Genomic DNA, 20,615 nt, shown 5'->3' with positions numbered 1-20,615 from the left:
CTCATCTTACTCTTTCGGATCTGGCCATCTTATAGATGTCCCTTTCTCCTTCCCTCGTGTCTAACCACTGGTAGAGGTCATCATACGCTCGACCCCTTGCTTCACTCACAGCGCTTAGCAGCCTTCTTTGCCATCTTGTACTTCTCTATGTTGTACGCACTCCTATCCAGGTATAGGCGTCTGAAACAATCTTTCTTCTCCTTAATTGCCTTTTGGACATCATCGTTCCACCACCACGTATCTTTAGCTTCGCTTCTACTTCCCCTGGACACTCCAAACTCCTCTGAGGCCACCTTATGAATGCAAGTCGCCATCTTCATCCACATTCTGTTTGCATCACCTCCTTCCTCCCAAGGGCCCTCCTTAATGACCCTCTCCTTGAACCTGAGCTACCTCTCCCTTGAGCTTCCACCACTTCGTTCTAGCGACTTTGGCACACTTATCCTACTGGACACGAATCCAAAAGCAAAAGTCAGCAACCACAAGCTTATGCCGAATGACAACACTCTCTCCAGGTATCACTTTACAATCTAGGCACGCAAGCCTGTCTTCTCTTCTCGAGAGGATGAAATCAATCTGGCTAGAGTGTTGACCACTATTAAAAGTCACTAGATGTGATTCTCTCTTCTTAAAGAGGGTGTTAGCTATGATGTGCATGTCATTTGCATTCACTAAAAATGTGTTGCTCCATCTCAATTTGAGTTCATATGATGTCACCATAAATAGTAAAATCCGAAAAAAATGAAAAAAAAATCTGAATTATTGTTATGGAAAAAGTTGAATGATTTGAGCTCTTATAAAGTTTCACCGGGGAATGAAATTTGTAGAAGTCGTGGCAAAAAAAATTAGCACTCCAAAACGCTTTTGTTTTGGAGCATTAGTTTTGTTTGTTTGCCACGACTTCCATGAATGTAATTCCTTGATGAAACTTTGTAATCACTAAAAAAAATTGTCAATAATCTCCACCAAAAAAATCAGAATTTTTTTAATTTGTTTTCACTTATTTCGGATTTTACTGTTCATAGTGCCATCATATGTAAACTGAGATGGACACTTTCCAACACATTTTTAGTGAATGCAAATGACATGCACATATAGGTGATGTTTTTCACCACATTTTTATATCTTAATTACATTTTTCTAAGTTGGTATGAATTCGGTATGAAGTTTTCAAAGTGACGGTCAAATGGTCAAAGGGCAAAAGCATAAGAGGAGCAAATGAGCTTGGATAGAATAGGTGAGTTTCTGAAAGTAGGGGCAAATCAGACGAGTGTGACACAACTAGGGGCATAAATACAATTATTCCCCAAAAAAAAGATGCTGGAAAGTTTGTTCATAGATGTGGGAGGATACCTCTACGGAGTTCGTCTTGGGTTTGCCAAGAACAAGACGAGGGAGTGATGTTGTGTTTGTGTCGTTGGCAGATTCTCTAAGATGGCTCATTTCATACCATGCCGCAAGACAACAGATGTTCATCGTGTGGCAAACCTATTCTTTTGAAAAGCAGTCAGACTTCATGGAGTTCCATGGTCCATCGTCTTAGACCTCCTGCTGCATTTTGGTTCACTTTGTGGAAGCAATTCAAAACTTAATTAAAATTTCTAGTACTACCCACAAGGAGTCCTTTTTCACTTGTTTATCCTGAAGTTTCAACAAATGTGGTGGACCTGGTGAAGCTACCATCAAGGGGAAACTCAAAATCAGCCACTATGTTCGCATCCAACCGCTACCGAGCTTACCGATATTACGCTCTGACAAACGCTATTGCCCGGTGCATCATGACACGAGCGCTATATCTTACCGCAGCTGAGAACTAATAGCGTGGAGGCACCGCTACCGCAATAGCGGGCATAGCGACTATAGGTAATGTGGTACATAGTATGCTTATAAATAATTATAATTGCTCACACACTCACATTAACTGAAATCTTCTTGTCAACACTCTAGAAACATACACAGTTATACAAATCCGCTATGCATACATATGCATAGCGCGCGCAATAGCGCCCGCAATCCGCCATCCGCAACCATCCCGTTATCCGCTATTTAAAACCTTGCCTATAGTAGAACTTCGTGTTCTTACCTAAGATCTTGGAGAAGATCTTGTGCTCTAGGAGTTTTGTGTTGAACTCCTGCTGCCTCATTAGCCTATGACATAGATGTAACACCCTATGTCATGCTTTAGTTCTTCCTCTGTTTATGCATCACAAATTACAGGATGACCTCTCTCTTTTCCTCTCAAGTGTTGAGAGCTAGTTTTCTTTACCCAGCTACTCTTCTTCTAGCTAGTATTCTTCCAGGTTGCGAACCTTTTGCACGGACTTGGTCCTCCCCTTATATAGGGCCTGGGGGGCACCACAATAACCTGTTACAAACCATGCCACAATCGTCGGGTCCCTCAGAGGATAGGGCAGTGGGCGTAGGTCGTGTTGACGAGTCAACCTCTCCAACCATACACAGCTCGCCAGGTCCAACTTGCCAGCGAGAGAAAGACGAAGAGACATTATATCCAGCGTGTTGATAGTAAAAAAAAAACGACCTGCGCCTGTCAGGTTTCCGATACGCAGCAGGCCATATCACTTCGGTTCAGAGTGAACCGACTTACTGTTCAGAATCATTATAGACATGCAGGCATAGCTATTAATGTGCTTGTCGTACACGGGTCTCACGGAGAGCCCGAAGAGAAGTGAGCAGTGGCGGAGCTAGCCTAGGATGACTGGGGGACAAGGGATAAATATGAGCTCTTGAGGGGACAAAAGTCTATTTTTTTCTATCTATGCTGCTACAGGAAAAAATTCTTCACAAAATATCCCAAGGCTGGGGGCAGTGGTGATTCCATGTGTAACCTGTGGGGTCAGCTGACCCCACAGGTTTTCTTATTACAAGCCTAGTTCTACTTGTTACACTATATGTGGATTGAACTATCCATCAGTTCGGACTTTTTGTTGCGTTGGCTAGTGCATGAAGCTTAACATGGTATCGGAGCTAAGGTCTTGAGTTCAAGTCCTGGCTTTCGCAATTTATTAAAAATTGATGGTAGCCCTCCTTTGTGTCCACGTAGAGGTCTCTTAAGTCATACGTGAGCTTCGCGCGCCGTCGCTCTCTTCCGGTTGCACGTGTTGACTTGTCTTCCCCGTCACACGTGAGAGGGGGTGTTACACTATATGTGGATTGAACTAGCCCTTTCCATCAGTTCGGACTTTTGGTTGCGTTGGCTAGTGCATGAAGCTTAACACTACTCATATTTAGGCAAAAATTAAGAGATTTTAGAGAGATTAGTGCATTTGAACCCACAGCTTTTTGGTGCTGGCACCGCCGCTGGCTGGGGGGGGCAGTGGCCCCTGCAGCTATACACATAGCTCCGCCTATGGAAGTGACCAAGCATGTACTTGATCTTTTGCCAACTTGTGGGCCCCTTAAACGAACCATAGGTGGAGAGGGTAGTTGATCGGGAGGATCCCGACCAACTCTACAGATTCCTTGTGGTTGCCAGTGTCTTCATGCTCGAGAGGCCCCACCCCCGAGTATGGTTTTCTCTCTTTCTTGAAGTATTAGAAGTTTAGAACATGAAGTTGACAATACTGGGCCAATTTCCAGTAGGCGCGGGGACTCCGCTTCTCATGTTGCTGACAAATTTGCAATCCAATGAAATAGTTTGTCTAAGCTCAACAACAAACAACACTAATATGACATAATAACACTACAAACTAGGTTGATGAACACAAATTGGAAGAGAATCTAGCAGTCCCAACTCCCATCTTGGGAAACAAATCTACATGTCAAATAAATAAAGGGTAAAGTAGTCTCAAGAGTGCCAATGAGTATTGCAGATTATAAAATATTTGGACTAACAAACTGGTTCATCCACTATCACTACATTAGAACCCACGATGATATGGATTCATGGGCAAGATGAATTAAAATTTCACATCAGAAATTAAAGGAAAGGGGATGTCCCATAAGTGCGTGTCCTGAAAAGTATGGTTTCATCGGAAACAAGACATACCGCAATTACTTCTTCTGGCTGCGGCCTCTGATCTTTTGGTCGGTCACAGAAATTCTTGTACTCTTCAACATCTCTAATTGCATAAGAACTCAACTGTCCAGTGGGGATAATTTGAAATGTTATCTCAACAAAACATAGTTGAATTAAAGGTACTTCGAATGCCATTGTACTGCTTTTATTAAAACCAAACATTCAAATTTGTTGGGCCAAATGTCATCAAAGATTCAAATTATAGTTATTAAATGGCCAAAAGCATTGGCTCGTATCAAATCAGAGTACTACTATGTTTTTAATTATTTTACCACCATTAATAAAAAAGAAGTATCAAATCAGAGTACTACTATGTTTTTAATTATTTTACCACCATTAATAAAAAAGAAAAACGGGTTGGCTAATTTGATAGTGCGAGGTATCCTCTAGTATTAGAATAATTAATAAGGCATATTGAGAATGATAGAGGTATAATGTGTTTGTTCAAGAGGTATATTTGAATGTGGGAGTACATACTCGCAGGAGTATAGAGAATTAGTACTCATTTTTTTCCTAAACCCAGTGGTAGTGCACTCACGTGAGTTTTGTATGTTGTATGTAGAAGGTATTTTCAATAAATACAAAAAAATTGTGGACTCACATGCAAATTTTTTCATATAGCTTGATTAGGAAAATCTAAGATATAGTACATGGACATACTTAAATGATAAAGAGTATATATACTACCATGTGGGTGTAACTACCACCAGTTGTAGGATGTATTTTTTTCCTATGTGTGTGTGTATGGACTCTAACCTATGATCGTTCTGATACGAACATTCCTCCCCAACCCACGTGCACCTTCCCCTCTTATACTACATATATAGATGCATGCAAAAAAGACAAAACCGATGATGTCATCCTATATTCTCTTCAATTCTGAAAATTCAAAATGTTTTATAGTTCAAACTGTCGGTCCGATTCAAAATCTGCTTTCACCATTAAATCCATCACAATGAGATCTTCGAAACTAGATCCCACGGTTTGTATGATCCAATGACCTTTTTAGTCCAAAGTTACCATGATTGTGTTAGAGTACTATATATATAGCTATGTAATCTTTCGTATTTACCCTATTGTACAAGGGGTTGTCTGCATATTCTACCATGTACATGTATATATACTAGCCTATGGCCTCCTGGAATACAAGTTGCATATTCCTAACATGGTATTAGAGCCTAGGGTTTTTTTAGCATGCGCAACTCGTGCTTGATCCCCTCCTCGTCGCCGTCGTGTTTCCTCTGGTCCGGCTGCTGCAATCCTCCTGATCGAGTCGGCCATCCTAGACCAAGCCGGTTGTTGCTTCCTCCTCCTGGCCCAAGATCCAAACGGGCTGGTTGCTGCTGCCGATCGACCGCTTGCGTCCCCGATCCACTCGTTACCAGCTCTGGATCGCCTCCCACACGGTCTCCGTAACGATCCAGCCACCAGCCGCCCGGTCTCATATGCCCGCCTCGGCCCGTAGTCGGGTCTCTCCCGATTGGATCGGATTGCCCCCGCCCCCGCCACCAGATCGCCTCCTATTGCTCGGCTTTCTCGATCGATCCGAGCCGCCGTCTGTTGCTGCAGTTCTAGTACCAGACCGCTCTCGCCACCAACTACTGTTGCGGTTCTCGTCGGACGCCTTTGGGACTTGCATGAGCACTTGCCTGCCGTCGATTGATCTGCAAAAAAAAATTGTCTACGTCATTCGGTTATGTTGCAGTTCCTCGTCCGATGATCTTTGATGGTACCAACTACACCGAGTTTGTTGGCTTCATGCGCATTCATATGCGTGGCATTAGTCTCTGGGGCGTTCTTTCTAGCGAGGTCTCTTGTCCGCTGCGTCCGGTTTCTCATGTGGCTCCTATTCCGCCCACACCACCGGTTCTTGCTGCGGATGCTGATAAGGCTGCGAAGGATGCAGCTAAGCTTGCTGATGAGGCAGCCGTTCGCGCTTATGATGAGCAGTTTTCGACTTATGAGGAGGCTCTTCACGCTTATCACGAGGCTCTGTCTGGTTACACTCAATGGCTTGATGATGATGCTCATGCCGCAGCTGTTATCACTGCTAGTGTTCTGCCCCGGTTTGCCTCTGAGTTCCTCGGCCTCCCTACCGTCTTTGAGATGTGGACTCGTCTTCTCCAGCGCTATCAGCCCACCGGTGATGCTTTATACCTGTCTATGGTCCGTCAGGAGCATGCTCTTCAGAAGTGTGACTCTACTGTGGATGATTTCTATGCACAGAGTTCTGCTATCTAGCGTCAGCTTGATTCATTCCGTACTGCTGGTTACTGTACTTGCCAGTGTTGCCAGGCTGTGCGGGCTGATTTGGAGTTTCATCGTGTCTACGAGTTCTTATCTCGGCTCCATAAGGAGTTTGAGCCCCAACGCGCGCAGTTGTTTGCTCGTGGCCGTATTTCTCTGATGGAGGCCCTTTATGAGATTCGTGTTGAGGAGACTCGCTTACGCGATGCTGGTTTACTTGAGGTCCCTCTGTGCTCGCTGCTCGAGCTCTTTCTACGCCACCTATTGCACTGCCTTCTCCTCACCCAATGCTCCGCCGCTCTTGCCCACTCCTCCTGGTGGTCAAGGTCGCTCTCGTCCTCAGTGCGGTTAAAGCAATCAGGATGGTCATGTTGAGTCTCAGTGCTTCCAGAAGAAGCGACACATGCTTTGACTGAGCAGGATATTCTAAGACTTAAGCGCCTGCTTGCCGCTTCAGGTTCTTCTTCGACGGGTATTGCAGGTTCTATGAATGATGCTTCCCAAACTGAGCAACCACTCTCTACACAGTCAGGTACATCTCCATGGGTTCTGGACTCCGGAGCTTCTTTTCATATGTCTTCTCATTCTTCGAGTGTGTCCTCTCTTAGATCGCTTGATTTTCCTGTTCATGTACTCACTGCGGGTGGTACTCTTTTTGTTGCTAGTCAAGGCAATCTTACCACTCCTTATTTTGTTCCTGATGTTGCTCATTTTCCTCGACTTACCATGAATCTGTTTTCTGCTGGTCAACGTACTGATTCTGGTTGTCGCGTCATTCTTAACGTTGACTCTTGTTTTGTTCAGGATCGTTGCACGCACACTTTGCTTGGCGCTGGCCCTCGCCGCCGTGATTCTCAGGGTCTTTGGGAGTTAGACTGGCTTCATGTTCCTTCCGCTGCCACCACTATCGCCAGTTCATCCGCTTCGGTCGCTTCAGCTACCCCAGCAGTGGCATCATCGACTCGGTCATCTTTCTGGTTCTCGTTTGTCATCTTTAGTTCGGCGAGGTCTTCTGGTGTCTGTCTCGGGAGATGTCTCTTTAGAATATCAGGGTTGTCGACTTGGCAAACAGATTCAGTTACCATATCCAACTAGTGAGTCAGTGTCTCAGCGTCCTTTTGATTTAGTCCATTCTGATGTATGGTGTCCGGCTCCCTTCGCTTCGAAAGGGGGTCATAAATACTACTCCCTCCGTCCCAAAATAACTATCTCAAGCTTAGTACAATTTTGTACTAGAGCTAGTACAAAGTTGAGACACTTATTTTGAGACGGAGGGAGTATATTATTTTCATAGATGATTTCTCTCGTTACGCTTGGCTTTATTTTATGACTTCTCGCAGTGAGGTGTTGTCCATCTATAAGCGTTTTGCCGCCATGGTTCACACTCAGTTCTCTTCGCCCATTCGTGTGTTTCGTGTTTGACTCCGCTAGCGATATATTTTTAAGATGTTGCGTGGTGTTCTTGCTGAGCGGGGACTCTTTCTCAGTTCTCTTGTCCTTGTGCTCATGCTCAGAATGACGTGGCTGAGTGCAAGCATCGTCACCTTCTTGAGACGGCTCGTGCATTGATGATCGACGCCTCTCTTCTGCCTCATTATTTGGGCTGAGGCTATCTTCACCTCCACCTATCTCGTCAATATCTCCAGCCGTCCGCTGCTCTACACGGTGGTGTTCCTTTCGACCGTCTTCTTGATCGTTCTCTTGATTATTCGACGCTCGTTTGTTTGGTTGTGTTTGCTATGTTCTTCTTACCCCTCGTGAACGCACCAAACTGACCGCTCACTCTGTTGATGGGCCCCGAGGGGGGTTGTGGCTCGTCGGTGTCGACGACCTTGAGGCGACCAATCGCCTCCTCGATCGTCATCGTGGAGAGGTCCTCGATCGAGCGGGCCATCTGCTTGTACTTCTCGGGAATGCACCGGAACAGCTTCTCGGCAGCTCTCTCACTCCTTACGAAGTGCCAGCGGTGTGGACTTGCGAGCACGGTCGCTGCCGATGCATGCCACGGCGATGGCGTCCCAAGCCTCCTTGGCAGTCCGGTTGTTGGAAAGCGAGAACTGCATCTCGGGCGGGACTAGGGCGATGAGGGCGTCCAGCGCCCGTCGATCCTCTTGGTGGTCGACATTGTTGTCCTGGACTGCCTCCCACAGGCGCCGCACCTGGAGCCTGATCTTCATGATCACGGCCCACTCGACTTAGTTGGTTTTCGTGAGGGTAGGCCACCCAACACTGGGACCAACATCCTTGACCACAGTCCGGACCTCGTAGAGGCCGCGGTCCTGGTCGTTGCAGCCGCCGTCGCCGTGCGCACCTCCACCTGGAGCGCGGGGTGCTCGGCTGCCCACTGCGTCGTCCGCTCTTGCACCACTTTGGCGCGGTCTGCGTCGGCGCCGTCGTCCGCGGGCGCGGAGCCGTTGGAACTGTCGGAGCCGTTGCGGAGTGCCTTGGCATCCGTCGTAGCCTCACGTGCTGCCTCCGCTGTTGCTGCTTCTACCTCCGCTCTGGTTGTTGCCAGCTCCGCTGCAGCCAGCCTCGACACCCTTGCTGCCGCAGCAGCGGCTCCTACAGATGCTCGCTCACGCTCCTCTGCCACGGCGCGCTCGGCCTCCTGCCAGCGTTCTGCAGGTAGCCGTATGCTGAGAGCGACCTGCAGACATGGCTCGCTGCAGGGGGGCTGTTGCGTGAAGAGGAGGCTGTTTCTGACGAGTTGTTGCTCGACAGTCCGGAGGGAGGGAGGTAACCAGGGGCAGTCGGAGCAGCTGTTGCTACCGGCTTAGGCTGCTCAGCTCCCGGTGAGAGAGGTGAGCAAGAAATGCTCAGGGTACAAGATAACGAGGCTCTGATACCACTTGTTAGACCTTTCAGCCTGAGCATTGATAGTTGTGCATGACACTAGGAGAGTTGGGACAATTTTCGTTGGTTTATTTCTCACACAATGCCATACCAACCTGAGGGGTTGGGGATACATATTAATAGGCTGCTAGCCAGCCAAGCATATGCTAAGATGCTAGTCTAAGATGCTATCCTAACTGCTAGTCCTTGGTGGTCAAGGTTTCTATCCTAACAGCCACAAGGACCATGTGTTGCAGCCCCACAAAGGACCATGCGTTGCAGCCCCACAAAGACCCTAGTACAGAGACATCCATCAGAATCCAGCGAACAGCTGGCCAGCACAAGCTGTCCTCCCCATGGAAGGGACCCTTCATCATCACCAAGGCGCTGCGCAACAACGCGTACTATCTAATAGACGCCCAGAAGCCACAGAAGCACAAAAGAGACGCCTCCGGCGAGGAGACGGGGCGTCCATGGAACGCGGCACACCTTTGCCCGTTCTACTACTAAGAGAAAGAAAGGAAACAAGTGTACCGTATGTATCCCCTACCCTTTTGGGCTTAAGTGAATGCAGCGGATCCCCCAAGCCTACGCTTGGGGCATACCTTACAATTCCCCAAATATATTGCTTTTCGAGCAGGCTCCCCGGTCCGACTCCTCGGACCCGGGGGCTCGATGGCCGTCCCGAGCCATTCCTCCATTCGTAGCCGATTACACGGTGTGTACCAAGCAAAAACCCTTACCACCCCACCTAGCTACAGACCGGCTCCCGGCTGTCCGGCTAGCGGGTCCCTGGGACGGAAAGCTTACCACTCGTACATTCTGACTACGAAGGAGCAACCGGCTCGGGCTAGTCTAACCATCTCCGGTTCCTTTTCTTAGCCGGCCTCTCCCGAATCGTCCTAAGTCTAAGTGTTCTCGCGGGTTCCAGAAATCCACGACCGACACCCCAAAGGCAGAGGCCCCGTCCCAGTCACTGACCGGCTCCCGGCTGTCGGACTGGCGGGGCGGAAGCTGAAAACGGCAAGGTTTTGGGTGGACGGAAGCAAAGGGAAACAAAGATCGAAAACGAGTCGGCAAGCATTATTTCTTTCGAGCAAGCATTAGAAACATGCATATATTACACAGAAGTACCAAAGGCCCACAGCCAAGGTTCATTACACCACATCCCCAGTGGGTGGAACTGCGAATTAACTACAAATGCAGGAAAAAGGAAAAGTTCTAGCTGGTGGCGGCTCCACCCTTGGCACCGGCATCACCCATGGCAGTGGAGGTGGACGCTCCGTCATCCGATCGGGCACCTCCCGCATCAGCCTTCGCGGCCGTGTCAGCATAAGCTTCACCGCTGGAGTCGGCATCTTCAAGATCCGTCTTGCCGGCGCTGCCATCGGCCCTCCAGAACCAGGCTGCCGTCGGCCCTCCGCTCAAAGGCGTATTCGTCCCACGGGGCAAACGATGCAAGATCGCTGGCCCGCACGAGCAGCTCATCCTCAACTGCGGCCAGCTCCGCCTCATGTCCGGCACACTGCGCCACGAGAAGGCCCAACTCGAGGTCCACGTACCACGACTTGGCAACCCGAAGCGCCATGTACGCTCCGGCTTGCGCCGCCGACGCGCGCTAGGCGCTCACCCGAGCGCTCCTCGCCTCGAGCCACCGCGATAGCCGGCTCATGGAAGTCGGCTCCACCGCATCCGGCCAAAGGGCGTGAACCACGGCCAGCACGGCCTCCTGGAGACAGGCCACGGATCGTGCCAGCTCCCGCAGGCGAGCCTTGGCGGCGATCCCCACCTCGTCCACGGTCCAACTGGCATCCGCCTCAACCTGGACGCCCGCGGCCCGCCGCTCCTCGCGGTGGGCCTCGATGGCCGCATCCGTCGCCTCCCGCGTTCCCGAGAAGAGATCTGGGGAGCAAAACCAGGCGTGCGACGTAAGAAGAAGGAAGAACAGTTCGAATCGACACCGGAAAAGCAAAACAAGCCAAGGAAGACCCACTGTCGAGGTGAATGTGGACTTCGCTAGCCTCCTCCTTCAGCTCACGATCCCGGGTTGCATACGTCTGGACCTGGCTGGCGAGCTCAGCTCACGCCGCCTCGACCTCCTCTGCCAGTCGGGCGTCCTTGTCCTTCAAGGTCGCAGCGTGGGACGCGTCCCGATGCTCTAGCTCCCCGTTATGGACCCCGACCAGCCGCTTCAGATCCGCGTTGTGGGCCGCTACCTTCTCTGACATGGCATCGCGATGGACAGCGTCCCGCCGCTCCAACTCCGCGTGATGGGCCGCCTTGCAGTCCCTCTTCTCCGCTTGGAGAAGCTCCACCTCCTGCCGAAGCCGGCTACCCTCCTCTTGAAGGGCATCCCGCTCCTGACCGGCTCGGGCCAGACGGTCCCGAAGATCGACCAACTGGTCCTCCGCCTCCCTGTGCAGACTCAACAGCGCGTTGTGAGCAACCACCCGGCGGCCGTGGTAATCCTGCAACGGAAGAAGAAAAGAGTTAGCCGCAAGTAAGACTCGACCCGGCTGATTCCCAGTCGGCCCGACTCTCGGGGGCTACACCCAGTGGGTACGCTCGCGCGCCCCACTGAAAAAGAAGAAAAGAGTTAGCCGCGAGTAAGACTCGACTCGGCTGACTCCCAGCTGGCCCGACTCTCGGGGCTACACCCAGTGGGTGCGCTGCCGCACCCCCACTGAAGCAAAGCAAGAAGAAAAAATCCCAAAGAAGACACAAGGGGACAGAAAACTTACCCCAACTACTTGCTCGAGGCGGTGCAGCTCGTCCTGCGTCGCCTGGGCCACATGATTGCGGCATTGGGCGAACCCTAAACCCTCCCAATCACCGCGGCGCCGGAGGCTCATCTCCCAGGGTTCGCATCTGTCGTGCCCCGGGTCTCCATAGGCCGGTTCCTTGAACTGGAGCCGGCTCCAGGCATAGCCGAAACGCGCGTCGACACGACCACGGTGTCGGACGCTCCTAGCCGGCTCCCTTGGCGCCTCGGGCTGGCGGGCCTCATGCGTGGCGGGGACCTCAACCCTTGGGGCCCCGTCTCCCGCCTTCAACGTCGACCCATCCGAGCCGTCCGCTCCGCTGCTCGGGGTCTCCGTCCTTGGCGGCGAGCCCTCGGTCTCAGCCGCGTCCGATGTGGCGTCCGACTGGGCCTCGGGCGCTTCGAGCGCCACCTCAGGCCCCTCCGGCGCGTTGTCGAGCCCCGACTCGGGCTCTTCCACGGCATCCGCAGCACTCACATCCGCGCGCGTCTGCTCGACAGCCTGCACGTCCTCTTCCCGCTACCGCACGGGGTCATGCTTCTTCTTGGAGCGCTTCTCTTTGGACGGCGGCTCCAGGCTGGAGTCGTCCGCCCTCTTCCCCGGGGGATCCTGGCCGACTGCCGCCTTCCAGGTCGCCTCCTCCCACGGACAGTGCTCCTGCTCGCGCAACGCCTTCTGTGTCGCATCCACCTCGGCCCACGCGGCACGCTCCTTCTCGGAGCCCCCCTCGCCCTCCGTCCTCGCTATCCAAATGGGCTTCGTCAGGGCGCCAGCGGCCCTGCTCGTCGTCTCTAGCAGATAAGGTTCGGTCGGCGCTGCAGCGACAGTACCCGGCGTGCCACCATGGTGCCGAGGAGATCCACGGCGGTAAGGCCCTCCGCCTCGAGGAGTTCCAGTCGGGCGCACATAAACTTCACCTCCGCAACCGGATGCAGCAGGTCAGTCTTCCAGTTCTGCCTCTCGATCGGCGGCTCGTTGACGAAGGGAGGCAGGTTGATGCGGTCGTCTGCCGGATTGACGTTCACGTAGAAGAATCCCCTCTGCCATTTCTTCACCGAGTCCTGCAGAGGAAGCCCCCGGAAGCCAGATCCGGTCCGGTGAACGACGAGCACCGCGTCGAAGGCAGTCATCCGCTTGTTGCCAGCGGCCCCGTACTTCGTCGTCTGCTGCTTGAAGTAAAAGAGTCAACTCCAGAGATCCAGACGCGGCTCGATCCCCAGGAAGCCCTTGCAGAGGGTGACATAGGCGGCCAGCTGCAGCACGTTGTTGGCGGCAAGGTGGTGCGGCTGCAAGCCGAAGTGTCAGGAAGCGGAAAAAGAAGTTGCTCGCCGGCAACCCAAACCCGAGCGAAATGCTCTGCGAACACCACCACCTCGCCGGCTTGCGGGGCCCGAGAGTTCTCCGCCCCCGAGACACGCGCGGCGACGAACTCCGCCGACGACAGCTTGCGGCGGTGGCGGAGGAACTCGATATGTTCCTCGTCAACATCGCTGCCGTCCCAGGCGCCGCGGGTCGCAAACATGCCGGCGGCGGCTGGATGCATGATGCTGAAGACGAGGAAGGGCAGCGAGGCGCGTCCGGCGGCGGCGGCGACGGCGACGAACGCGCTGGCGGCATCTCTCTCTCTCTTCGGGAAGGGAGGGGTGCCGGAATGGCAGGGGACGGGAGCGAGGAGCGAATGGCTCCCTTGGCTCCCCCTCCTGCCCATTTAAACCCCGCGCGGGGTAGTGGGGGAGGGGATCCGTTGCGCACGATCTCCACCCCCTCTGCGCCGTGCGGCGGCGTTATTGCGCTTCGGGGGCACCAACCGTCGCCCGCAAATCTGCAAAGGATCCGCACGCGGGGGCTGAGGCAGCGGGGCCCGCGCGGCCCAGACCCGTCACCCGCGTGGCCTGTCAGGGCGCAGCCCCCGACGCGTTACACGTGGCCCGTCACGGCATCAACGGAGAAGCCGAGGCGTCCCATGGGCGCTGGCCGTCGGCAGTCCCGGTCGTCTCCGACCAACGGGCAAACCGGCCGCGGGCTCAAAGGCTTGCGGGCACCACTTCCAAGCCGGCGAGGTCCGTCGCACCGATTCGGCGGGCCTCCCCTACTTCGGGGACTACTGACGGGGGGATAACCCCAGGGTAGGCTCATTGAGCCTACTCCTTCACATTCCGGCACAGTACGGGCCGGATGCTTCCCCGTACGTCGGCTCCTCCGGGCCGGATGCGAGGCCCACGCCGACTAGGGACCCAACGGCTCGCCATCTGGCTCGATGGCTACCCGCCAACCGGATGGTAAGCACATGTCGCATCAACACGACTAATGCGACAGGTGCCCACGACTAAAGGCAAGATTGCGTCAGCTCAGGTACTACGGAGTGGTGTGCTCATGGCTACAGTGGAGGCGGTCGTACTGCTGACCGGTGCCCGTTGCGACCAGTCGCCTTCGCATAGTGCCGGCACACCTCCACCCACTCCATTACCTGCCTCGGCGTGGCTACAATGGAGGCGGCCGTACCGCTGACCACGGCCGAATTCTGCGCCGACGACGGCCACAGTGCGGCATGTGTCGTGCATTAGGGACACACACCAATCCCATCGGCCAGCCGTCGGGCCCCAGCATCCGATGAGACCCTGCAGCCGGCAGGCCCGCAGGCGACAAGACTTCTCAACCGGGGGACCCGCTGACCGACCGGAGGCGCTGCCAATCGGGTCCATATATCCATATTGTAAGCCGGGGGGTCACCTATAAAACTCCCTGGCCCTCTGCCATGCCGAGGGTCGGCCATTGCCACGCACGAACAATCATACAGGAGAGGTAGAACACGAGTCGGTTAGCTCCTTCCTCCTCCGTCGAACAGCTCAAGGAGCACTTTGTAATCACCTTGATTCATCAACCACTCCGACAGGGCTAGGGGTATTACCTCCCACGGAGGGCCCCGAACCTGGGTACATCGTGTGTCTCGCACCGCTAGTTACCAATCCCGTTACCGGAACCCGCCGGTGTCCTTTCGGCCCCAACCACTCTCAATAAGCCACCCCATGGCATTTGTCCCGAGAAAACGACGACACACACCTTTAGTGTATTTGGTAACATACCTCTAGTATTTTTCTAGGTACAAAATCTGTACAAAAGAAACAACAGCAGAAGAACACTGCAATCAGATCCGCAATATGTAGCTTGCCTCAACACGATGGTATAAAAATTATCTAAAATGCATATAATCACAACAAAGAGCCTTCCTAGGTGATTGTTGAGTGGACTTCTAATAGTACTTGAGCCACCAGGTCTCACGTTGGACTCTCTACTTCACACCTTTTTTACCGAGATTAAAAAAGAAGACAATCCAAGCGAAAGAAGGCAGTCCAAGCGGGGATCGCGAAGGTGCGGCGATCACACAAGAAACATGGGTTGCTGGATCGGGACGTGTGCCATCGTTCGATTTTCTACATAGTATTCAACGCATTTGCATCCGTCGCTAAAATTCAACGGCTCGCTGGTTAACTTCCTTGTTTGTTTGTTTGTGTGTCTGTGTGTGTAATGCTAAAGTGTGCGTATAGAGTAACTTATTCTATGTAGACCCCTAGTGAAATGTGTTTAAAATATAATAACATAGTATACAAAATACAGTATCTTTTGGAAGAATGTAGTAAGTTGCGAACTTGGATGGTAACAAAAAATATTTCGAAATTACTACATTTTCTACACTTTATTACTAGATTTTGTATATATTACTAGGGGTGTAGAATAAGCATTTTGCGCTCACGCTTAAGATAGTGCTACCATAGAATGATTATTATGTCTTTGCCACCGATGGACTATCCTACAGCTTCTGTCTAATCTGGCTTTGAGATCCGTGTACCTCTTTGAGGTGTGTCATCAATTAGTCTATCATTTATTTAATTGCACTGAGACTAGTTCATTACCACCTGACACCTTTGGAGTGCACACTACACTTAAAGTTGACTAGTCATGAGTAGTAACAAAATTAGATGTTGATAGTATGTATACACGCATCCATTTTGGGGTATCTTTTTTGAGTTCATGGGGCATTTTTTTGGGAATCTTCATCTTATTCACCAGCCAGCTTCTTTTTAGTATATTATATAGAAAGTTAGGAAGCTATGGCATTTTCATACATATGGGATTAAATTGGAAGGTTTACTATTCATGATCTGACATTTCGAGACCCCTGGTATGACACATACTCTTCTAGCAATCTTATCAGTGCGATCAACAGCATGCATCATTAACTGAATCCTGAAATAGGGAAGACAGTAGGATAGTGTGCGCACAGATCACAAGGCATGCACAGCAACCAGGATAGCACGGGGTGGCATAGCCACCCAGGGGGTGGCATAGCAACTGAGAAGCAAAAAATCCACGTTAATACAAACAGACACACACACACACACACACAATAAAAGGTCTAAGACGCGTTTATTAACGGTAAATAAGTATGCAAAATGGAGCTTACCTCAACGTCACATTTCATCTCCTTTGGACATGGCTTTACCATGTAGAATCTCTGCAAGCACCAGCAACTTGCAATTGTTACTTACATATCATTGTTAAATACTCAAATCATCCAAATAACAAGCTACAAATGGATATATGAAGTTCTACTGTCTGGCACTAACACCCTTGTTCTGTTTTCAAAATGTATTATTCAGTTTGCTTGCATCATATTATGTCAATGAATTAAACATATTAGTTACAAAAGTATTCAGGTCGCAGAGTATGCAACATTTTCTGCACTACCTACAAACTGACAAGCAACATCTATAATGCGAAACAAAATAGACAGGTATACCAAGAACAAAGTACACACAAAAAACCTTATGTTGCCATAAAGATGGGTATTAGCAGAAACATGAAATGGAAAAATATTATATGGATGTGCTTTGGATGCTCATCAAAAGAGTGGAACATGAAAAATATTTCCCTTATCAGGTATCACAGAATAAAAAAGAAGAGGATAATAATGAACTGACATGATAAGGTACATAGAAGATGTTTATACATGTATAGTTGCAGATGATATAGCCTAAGATTATTTAACACGTATTTAATATGAGAAATTTAAGTTGGTACAGGAACACTTCAAGAATCGATAATAGCCAGGTACAACATATATTCGCATATGAAGTACAAAATCTTTGATTTGAAGACTGAGACTGTTTATGTTGTCTTTAGACGGGACTTTTTTTTAGACCGTGACCAACGAAAATCTTTAGATGGGCAGTTCAGAAGTTACCATACTTGTCGGAAAGGTTTTTCTGGAGCTCTCCAAAATGCCTGCAAAAGGAAGTATGACACTGAAGTTCCTGGAAGAGACCCGCAAAAAAAAATCCTAGAAGAGGCTACAAATTTGAAGGATTTATAAGACCAATGGGCATACTTGCTCAAAGTAGAGCACTCCAGAACCATCCACCATCTCAGTTGCAGGGCAAGTGAGCATTCTAGAAGAATGGAAGGCCAAGTTATAACACAAGATATTTAGGTGACAGAAGGTATATTAGCATAGTAAGTGTTTAAACTTATGCCAAACGAAGTAAGTGCAGAATAGTAACATCAATTCAACCATGTGACATCTAATGGGATACTAATTTATTTTTATTTTCAAAATGTGTTTTGGTATCTCATTTAGAAAACAATATTTTTAATCCAAGGGATCTGGTAGAACTTTGAGTTAACGAAGTACCATAAAAAAATAAGTACACTGATATCCTCTTATGGTTTAACAGTGGTCGTTTGGACCACACATAGATTGAGAATCACTCTTGAGAAAACTGTTTTTCAAGACTTCTAGGAGACCAGTTTTTAACTTGATACTCTATTAAGATGAGTAAATAAAATATATTGTTTGCACCGAGTACAACAGAACTATTTTCTTTAGGGTTTTGCTAACATTGTGGTTCTTTAAGATCACAACAGAACACATTTTATCATTAGTATTGCAACCTAGGGGTGTTATTCGACAATTGCTCTTGGCCAAGAAAGACACGATGCTATGACAATGATCTACAGCTGCCACTTCATGTTATGTCAGAAATTGAAATTTATCATCGTAATGTAGTTTTACACAATATTTATGTGGGGTTGTGGTCAGCAGCCAGAACTCGACAACATTGCTGGATTCCCCAATCAGTTTGGCACTACCCAAGAAAATATATAAAAATAAGGCAAGCACCACCATAAGGTGAAGAATCAAAATTCTACAACAATGCTCAACACACATGTATTCATATAATCAACGTGAATTGTACCAATACAGTAGGAATCAATAACCGGTTATGCATATCCCATTATTAGCAAAGCAAAAGTTTAGCAAATTCATAACAAAGTACCAACAAGTAACAACCCAGGAACACCTCAAGCCGCTTGCACAACTACCCAAAAGAAAGTCACATCTTTCGATTGGCAAATAGCACCGTCCGAAGACAAGAACCCAAATCAAACGAACATCCCAACAACTAACGTGCAAACGGAATGCTCATGGGAAGCATAATTTTCACCTAAGGTTGAAATAGTTTCCAGGATCCTGCCTCGCTTGCTCCCTCGAGAACTGCACGTGGAACCAATCATGCCAATATAAACCAAAAAAAGTATCAAGCCACGTTATTGTTATTTTCCTTACCTGAAAATTGCAAAAATTCTAGACGAATTATCAAGGGCAGGCACTCTAAACGGAAGCTATAGTTCTAGCGGGGGGGGGGGGGGGGGGGGGGTCACCTTTTCACCGGAGAGGGCGTCGGCGACGGTCCGGGCGTGGTCCCATCGGGTGGTGGAGCGGCGCAGCCGCCGGATCAGAATAACGCCGCCGAAGACGACGAGTGCCTTCAGCGCCGCACCCCGGACTATCCCGCCGACTCCTCCACCGGTTACTCCTGGGGTGTCCTCGCCGGAGCCCATGCGGTGCTCCACGCGGAACTCCGCGAGGGCCGACACGAGGTACGGAGGCGGAAGATGATCAATCAAGATTCATCAAGAAAGAGAAAGGGAAAGTATTTGTGTGGACAACGATACTGCGTTCATTATTTCCAGTCAAAAAAATACGAAGTATACCTGTAATATAGGAGTACTACTGCGTTCGTTATCTTGGGAAATCTAATGAGCTTATACGTAATTTTGTACAGAACTAAAATGACTCGTTAGGGGTGGATGGATGGTTAGACGTACAGTACTATTTCAAATCCAATAGTGTTTAAGTCTTTTTTAATGAAAAAAATGTTTTCGTCACCGACGAGATGACTACAATAACTTTGTGATTCTCAAAACAACCAGAGGCAAAATTTCATGGTTAATCTTTTATTGAAAAAGTCATTGATATTTGATCCTCATTTGTAAAATTTCGAGAGATAAACATTTTCCTATCGTCCAGATCAAGGACGGTCGGGTATAACAGCCTACCGCCGAGGTCCCTCGTGGTAGGAAATGTCTCCACAAGAGCATGACGCACTCCTATCGTCAAATAGAATGGTGGTAGTTTGTACACCCCTATCAGCAAGTTGCTCGACGGTAGGTGCGAACATTCACTCTATCCGTATACCTCACCGCCATGGATCCCGGTGGTGGGAAAGGGTGAGATCCCATAATTTTTACAAATTAAAGTTACATCTCGATCAACTTTCCTAAAAGGTCAAAACACAAAAATTAGCCGCGACTGGACACACTTTTTTCATCGGTCCGGAAGTGTTTTACTTCGCAAAACAAAAACAAATTATGGCTTTGCGGAAGTTCGGACAACAGCCATGTATGACTTCGATACCTGACCCACTCAAATCACTCTTCTGGTCTCATTCTTTTTCATTATGCGTCTACTCCCACTTACTTTGTATCTACGCCCACCTTCCCCGACGTCGTTGTTGTACCTCTTGAGTCGCCACCGAGGCGTTGCCGGACGTCAGCAACCACCACCAACGAGGCCGCTCACCTTATACCATGGTGTCGTCCATCCAGGATCCGTCCGCAGCCAGGTACCATTTGCCCGTGTCGATGTTGTCAATGAAGACACCATGTTCGATAAGTGTTCGGTCAAATGTCATTGAGCTTCTTTTCGAACTTCATGTCCCTTTTAAGTAGAAAGAATGTGAAGTACTCAAACATGAAGGATGAGTTGTTGTGCGATGCATGCTTGGACGTATCCACGGATTTCATAGGTAGGAGTAGAAGGGACACTTGTGGCAGTGCATGCATGGTTTATTTCACCCACGAAAGCACATTGCGTCCTACAACATGCACATTGTCCATGTACGCAATGTGAAGCCATTAGGGTATCAATGATACATCATCCCAGACCATTGTCGTCAAGTTTTGTAAAGTGGTTAATCGGTTGAAGGCAATGTGGCCATTGTACGCGACAATCCTAATCATAAGTTTTTTCTTTACTCAACTTGTTGATTGATTCATTCATTAACTCGGTGTTGCTATACAGGTTGTGTAGCATCTACGTGTTGTCGTGTTGTACCACGGGATAGATGGCAGACCATTTACACACACATATTATTGGATGAAGCTCAAGGGGCAGTATATGTGAGACGACATGAACCCCTCATGAAAACTTGTTGAACATCTGGTTAATCTCGTTGGATTTAAACTATGGTTGTATTAGGTTTATTTGCATTCTATTTATGAATGATTTGTGTTATTTTTTATCCAAATTTTGATGAATCTCTTCGTGTTTAATGAATTTTGTCCCGTGAGTTGAAATGTGGATTGAAATGTATGTAGATAGCTTTGGATGGCCGCCT

General features: G+C 49.4%; 1 protein-coding gene across 3 annotated transcripts in view; it reads right to left on the bottom strand.

Moving 5' to 3' along the window:
* Nucleotides 1-18,922, bottom strand: part of LOC123448554 (chromophore lyase CRL, chloroplastic) — a 30,752-nt gene extending 11,830 nt beyond the window's left edge. The window contains exons 1-7 of one of the 3 annotated variants that reach the window (XR_006631821.1): nucleotides 18,598-18,922; nucleotides 18,381-18,430; nucleotides 17,264-17,324; nucleotides 17,125-17,160; nucleotides 16,340-16,390; nucleotides 11,109-11,583; nucleotides 10,176-11,017 (exon numbers count right to left, since the gene is read on the bottom strand). Coding sequence is in view for 2 of the 3 variants with exons in the window: in XM_045125495.1 (XP_044981430.1) it covers nucleotides 11,197-11,583; nucleotides 16,340-16,390; nucleotides 17,125-17,160; nucleotides 17,264-17,324; nucleotides 18,381-18,430; nucleotides 18,598-18,777 (765 nt within the window). In the remaining variant the exon portion in view is untranslated. Of the gene's footprint in view, nucleotides 1-4,006; nucleotides 4,100-10,175; nucleotides 11,584-16,339; nucleotides 16,391-17,124; nucleotides 17,161-17,263; nucleotides 17,325-18,380; nucleotides 18,431-18,597 lie in introns of those variants that run through there. The other 2 variants (XM_045125494.1, XM_045125495.1) reach the window with 2 other exon arrangements.
* Between the last annotated feature and the right edge of the window lie 1,693 nt (nucleotides 18,923-20,615).

This window comes from Hordeum vulgare, chromosome 4H (assembly GCF_904849725.1).
Source record: "Hordeum vulgare subsp. vulgare chromosome 4H, MorexV3_pseudomolecules_assembly, whole genome shotgun sequence".
Taxonomy (NCBI): Eukaryota; Viridiplantae; Streptophyta; class Magnoliopsida; order Poales; family Poaceae; genus Hordeum; species Hordeum vulgare.
The sequence above is the reverse complement of the archived record's forward strand: the minus strand, read 5'-3'. Positions and strand labels throughout refer to the sequence as shown.